This window comes from Pipra filicauda, unplaced genomic scaffold, assembly GCF_003945595.2.
Source record: "Pipra filicauda isolate LSUMZ 115617 unplaced genomic scaffold, ASM394559v2 scaffold144_size1929842_pilon, whole genome shotgun sequence".
Classification (NCBI taxonomy): Eukaryota; Metazoa; Chordata; class Aves; order Passeriformes; family Pipridae; genus Pipra; species Pipra filicauda.
The window spans coordinates 518,838-524,837 of NW_024103929.1; the positions used below are offsets into that span (position 1 = coordinate 518,838).

The following is a 6,000-nucleotide window of genomic DNA, read 5'->3' on the forward strand; positions in this document are numbered from 1 at the left end:
AAGTGCTGCTGTGGCCAGACAGCAGCTCGTATTGCTCCATCCGCAGACAATGAGCAACCCGCATGACAAATGTGTTGGGAAATGAAGCAGCACTGGCTCTCATTAATTCTGATCCAGATTTTCATAAATGGAAGCAGACATCCTGGCCAGTCTGGCTTTGCCACATGGTCTTGTGCTGATGATGGACTTCACTCTGAGAGTCTTATTCCCTGTATCAGTGGGAACCAGGTGAATGGGAAAGGATGAGACTGCATTTGTCAGAGGAGAAAGGCTTGCAGCAAGTCTTGCTAGAAATTTCCTGAAAGAAATGAGGGAAAAGGCTATCCTGAAAAAGACTAGACGTCCTCCAGCATAATTTCTAGAAGGTTTTGTGTGTATGTGTGTGTGTCAACAGCCAGAATGTAACTTGTTATGCATGATGCATAATGAGATCACATTCAAAACGTTCTTGTATGATCGTGTGAAGACCATGCATCCATTTGAACAAAGTGGTGGATGAGAGACTGGACATGAGCTGGCAACATGTGCTTGGCAGCTCAGAAAGCCAAGTGTGTCTTGGCTGCATCCAAAGTAGTGTGGGCAGCAGGTTGAGGGACAAGATGCTGCCCCTCTACTCCGCTCTGGTGAGACCCCACCTCAAGTACTGCATCCAGCCCTGGGGTCCCCAGCACAGGAAGGACATTGACCTGCTGGAGCAAGCCCAGAGGAGGCCACCAAGTTGATGAGGGATGGAGCACCTCTGCTATGAGGAAAGGCTGAGGGAATTGGGATTGTTCAGCCTGGAAAAGAGAAGGCTTCAGGGTGACTCTCCTGCTTCCAGCCGGGACAGGGCTAATTTTTTGCAGTACCAGGAGGTGGCATGGCCAGGACAAGAAGATTATTTTACACCATGTCATTGCTGGGACAGGGGAAAGGGACTCTCTTCTAGGGAGAATGGGTTCCTTCTGGTCAAGTAAGAGTGGCAGAGGGAGCCATCCAGTATTGTCTATTGTCAGGGTTTTTTCTTTTTCTTTTCTTGTACCCTGTCATTAGTATCCTTGCTGTTACTGTTAGTTTTCTTATCTCATTGCTGTTTCCAGTAAATTGTTCTTATCTCAACCTGTGATCTTTGCCTTTTGCCGGCTCCAATTCTCCTCTCCATCCTGCCACAGCAGGGAAAGAGAGGGGGAGGGGGAAAGCAGGGGAGCACGAGAGACCAACAGGTGGTTTGGTGAGTCTTGGTGGGGACACTGAATTGGGGAGTATGATTCCTTAACCACAACAGTGACCTAACTGAGGCCTCCCAGTACCTGAAGAGAACTTACAGGAAAGATGGGGCAAGAGCATGTAGTGAAAGGACAAGGGGGAATGGGTTCAAATTGAAGGAGGGTTTAGATTAGATATTAGGAAAAAATTATTTACTGTAAGCGTGGTGAGGCACTGGCACAAGTTGCCCAGAGAAGCTGTGGCTTCTCCATCGCTGGAAGTGTTCAAGGCTGGGTTGGATGGGGCTCTGAGCAGCCTGGTCTAGAGGAAGGTGTCCCTGCCCATGGCAGGGGTTTGGAACTAGATGATCTTCAAGACCCCCTTCCAAAACAGACCATTCTATGATCCTGTGAGAGTTTGTTCAATAGACTTATCTCACATGGGCTGTGGAAGCCACTTAGTCTGGGTCTAACAGTGCACAGCCTGCTCTGGGACTAGTCATCCCTCCAGGCTCTTACTCTGCCATACTTGAAGTTAGCAGGTAATGAGATGAAAGGCATGAATGCTGCCTGCCAGCAGCACTGGCACTGGGAGACGCCAACACAGTCATGAACTGTTGTATTTTAGTGACTTGGACCCTCGGGAGGGGTTTAGATGGAGGTGGCTGGGCAGACTGGGCTGTGGCTCGGAGCTGTACAGGAGAGGAACCCTGCAGAAAGCTGAAGGCACCTTCAGCTCCTGGGAAGGTGCTGGCTGCCTAATGGGGAGTAGGGGCACACAGAGGGAAGAAGATCAGTCCTACATCAGACAACTGCAGCTGTGTAAGAGTAGATTCTGTGGGAAGGCAGTCTCACAGCCCACCCATGGGGAAGTGACAGAGAATCATTGGCAAACTTGCATCCCAAATTGAAAAAATAATTAACCACCTAGCTGCTTTTAATTAAGATCTTGGCTTATTCACCACTCCAGGATATGCAGATGTTTGGCTGCTGGGATGTATCAACACACCTGAGCACTGGAGGCAATTGTCTCTTGGCTTCATACCTCAGCAGGCAGCAGAGAGGGGCTCCCATCCTGTAAGACATGCATACCCCAGCTTATGGTATTGGCCATGTCTATGGATGGGAGACTTTCTTATCAATAATACCTCTGATACTGCCTTGGTGGAGATTTTCATATGCAAATTTCAGCATATCAAAGGTGTTTTGCTGTTCTGGCATCCTTGCATCAGCTAAGTGCCAAAGCAGCATGCAGCGTTTTACACTTATGTAAGGAGATAAAGTTTTTGCCTCAAGGATATGATGTTCCAAAGACAGAGATAACATGATGGGAAATGACAAGAAGCAGTGGAGAAGGGGGGGGTGGGGAAAAGAAAACAAAAGAGACAAATAGAGAAGAGAAAGGGCAGGGTACTGTCGTGGGAGGACAAGCCTCTGTTTTTCATTTCAGCATGTATGATGTTTTCCCTGGGTTATCTCTCTCTAGGATCTTTGAAGTTATTTTTCTTGATCATCCTCTTCTCATCCTTCACCTCCTCAGGACCATGTTTTCTGTACTCTGCATAATAGTCAGTGAGTCTCATACAGAGGATGATGCTACTCTCTGCAAATGCAACTGTTAGAACCTGGCCCCTCAAGAGTAAGAATCGCTCAGTGCAGGAAAAGATGAGATTAATGGCAGAAACTGCAGATGACTGTAAACAAATTCATCCCTTCAGTTTATACCTCCTCTTCTTTCGTTTCTGTTACTCAGGTCTGTGAGATGCAGCACCTCTGATTAGAAGATATCTATCTAAATCAATGTCTTCAACTTGAACTAATAACCCTGTCATCACCACAGCACCTGGCCTGTCTCTGACACCTTTCTGTTCATGAGAGACAAACATGCTTATTTTATAGCACACTTAAAAAAAATTCCCGAAAATTCATTTTGTTTGTCTTTCTCAGAAATGAGACCAGGTGGGTGTCCCCCCTTTCTGCCCTGCACTGCCTGCAATAATTGGTGGCTCTGAAAATTTTCATTTGTTCTGCAGCCAAATCAAGTTATCTAGTATTGATAATTATAAAGCTTTAATAAAATTGTTGCTGAAGTCCCTCTTCACACCTTGACATGGGCAGTTCTGTCTGGATTGCTTTTTGATTTAATTGTTCTTTACTAATTCAGGGATACCTGTGTTGTCAGGCCAATATTCTGCTGTCAGTGATGAAAGAAAAAAATGCTCTAAAATGAAATAGCCTATTAAAATATATTCAACTAAAAGTTATAACTCCCAGAACAAAATAATAAAACCCTGAAAACTAGTGCTATGATGGAAAGCCTGACATATTTCTGTTCATGAGGAACAAAACCACTTATTTTATAGCACAATTAAAAATCCCTGCAAATTCATTTTATTTGTCTTTATCAGAAATGAGACCTAGGAGGTAATAGTAACAGATTAAAATGTTCAGAAAAGCTTGATGTATTATTTTTAAATACATATGTATGTTTGGTATGTTCCCCTGAGAGCTGCACTTTACATATTACAGTGCCTCAATGAAATTGTTTTCTGTAATTTACAGCAAGATTTTCTGCCACAGACAGCTTACAGCATGCCAGAGTGACACAGTCATGACAATGTCATACAGAAACTTCAGCACTGTGCATCAAATCAAGCTCACAGCCTGTATTCAACAGGGTGGCATGGTCATCAGCTCAGAGCCACTACCACGTATCAGTGCAATAACAACAAGGCTTTGATTTGGAGTATATTATTAGCCCATTGTATTAACACCACAGTGCCAATACTATTCTTGCATACTCTTTCTTTATACGATGGACATTAACTGGAGGTTTTTTAATTCCCTTCAAAAAGGATGAATCCCATCTGTTGTTATGCTCTTAGACAAAGCGGCGGATGAAAGGCCAGCGCCAGAAATCCCCAGCCAGGTGCTCGGGCAACCTGTCATCTGGATGGCACCACAGGGCTCATCGGGGAATGCTCAGCCTCTCACCGCTATATCACACAGAGAGTTCGGGAGGGTGCCCATGTAGGCGGGATTGGATGAGATGGGATGAGATGGGAGGGCTGCAGCCCTGTGGGGCCGGGAGCAGAGGGTGCAGACCGGGCTGTCTGCAGGGCTGTTCTCTGCACGGTGAAAAGGTGCTGGGGAGGAAAGAGGGAAGGATGATCGTCCCGTCCCAGGAGAGCGGGCCAGGCGCGACCCCCCCCACTAACCTTACCTGCGCCGTGCGCCTTTGTTCCTCCGGCTGCCGCGACGGCAGCGCCCCGGCCGCCCGGCCGCCGGCCCCCGCGAGGGCATCCTCCCCCTCCTCCTCCTCTTCCTCCTCCTCTTGCTCCTGCGCCTCCCCGGCGGCGCGGCGGCGGGGGGGTCCCGGCGCGGCCCGGCGGCCCCGCAGTCCCCGCAGGACCAGGACCATCAGCGCGGCCGCGGCGGCCGCCAGGACCAGCGCCGGCCAGAGCAGCGCCAGCAGCCGCCCCGGCAGCTCCCCCGCGCCCAGCGCCAGCCGCGCCGCCGGCCCCAGCATGGCCGCGCCGCGCCCCGCACCGGGATGCTCCGCTCCGCTCCGCTCCCAAAGTTGGTGCCGGAGCCGCGCTCTCCGCCGCCCGGAGCGGCACCAGTGCGGCTGCGGAGCCGCGCGGGCGGGGGGGACCGGCCGGCCGGGGCGGGGGATGCGGGGGGAGCCGGGGGGCGCGGACACGTCGGTGCTTACGGGAGCCTCGTCGCCAAGGGCTCGGCCGGGAGGGCGGGTGCGCGGTGCGGGAGGGCGGGAATGGGACTCCCCGGGCGCGTGTGAGGCTGGTCTGGGGGCAGGAAGGGGTTAATGCATCGAATAGATCTTCCCTATGGAAGTGGTACATGATGAAAGGAGAACGCGATGCGGTTCGAAGCAGCAGAGCTGCGGGCATCGGCAATGGTTTGAGAGCAGATGTTTGACCGAGGATCGGCGTATGCAGGGATGCTCGCAAGTGATGCTTTTCTGCAAATTTCCCCCAGTCTAGACAGAAGAGTTTTCAGAGATGTACTTGAGTTGTCAGGCACCGTGACAAACAAGTCGTTATCGAGCACCATCGCTGTGATGATGACAAGCACTGCCATGTAACGCAGCGCGTGATGCGCTCTCATCTCGGGCTGATCCTCAGGGAAATAGCAGTTTACCGCCGCCAGCAGAACGCTGAGCAGAGCGCCTGGAACCACATCTTTGCTGCGCCCGGATAGGAAATTTCTCCACCCACCTGATGAATAAGTGCTGGTGGTGCTCTCAGAAAGTCTTTTTTTCAAAGTCACTGAGCTTCAGTGGCAAGTTGAGTTTTATCTTGGTCGATCTAGGGGACCAACCTCCAGGCAATAAATAAGCAGTGAATAGCAGTGAACTGGAGTGAGCCCCTCATTCAGAAGTGTGTCTCAGTATGTTTGTGACTCACACCTGTCACAAGCTCAGTGGCATTCACTAGGGGCTATTACTACAAAATAAGATAGTAAATAAAACTTATTTAACTAGAACAGCATAAAAAGTTATGTTTGGAGTAAACCCAGCACAGAAAAGGGGCTGGTAGGGGAATGGCTTTAATCTGTCAAGGCTTTATTTCACCCAGCGGGGACTGCTCTCTCCTGAGCATGGATCCAAGTGCTGGAGCTCAAGCTCAAACACACGCCCATGGAAAAGATAGCAAAGCGGAAGGCTCATTATCCACCCTTCCATTGGATTACCAACTCTTCAGGGATGAAAGATTTATTATTCCCATGTCCTGGGCCTAATTCCAATACATCCTAAACAAGTCTTGGTCTTGAAAGCATCATAAGGTGTTAAAGC

The 6,000-nt window shown here is 49.6% G+C and overlaps 1 protein-coding gene across 1 annotated transcript in view; it reads right to left on the bottom strand.

Moving 5' to 3' along the window:
• LOC113989074 (protein LYRIC-like) overlaps nucleotides 1–4,782 on the bottom strand; it is a 28,426-nt gene extending 23,644 nt beyond the window's left edge. Inside the window, exon 1 of the mRNA XM_027723312.2 lies at nucleotides 4,408–4,782. Coding sequence (XP_027579113.2) covers nucleotides 4,408–4,713 — 306 coding nt within the window. The 5' untranslated portion in view covers nucleotides 4,714–4,782. The remainder of the gene's footprint in view (nucleotides 1–4,407) is intronic.
• Between the last annotated feature and the right edge of the window lie 1,218 nt (nucleotides 4,783–6,000).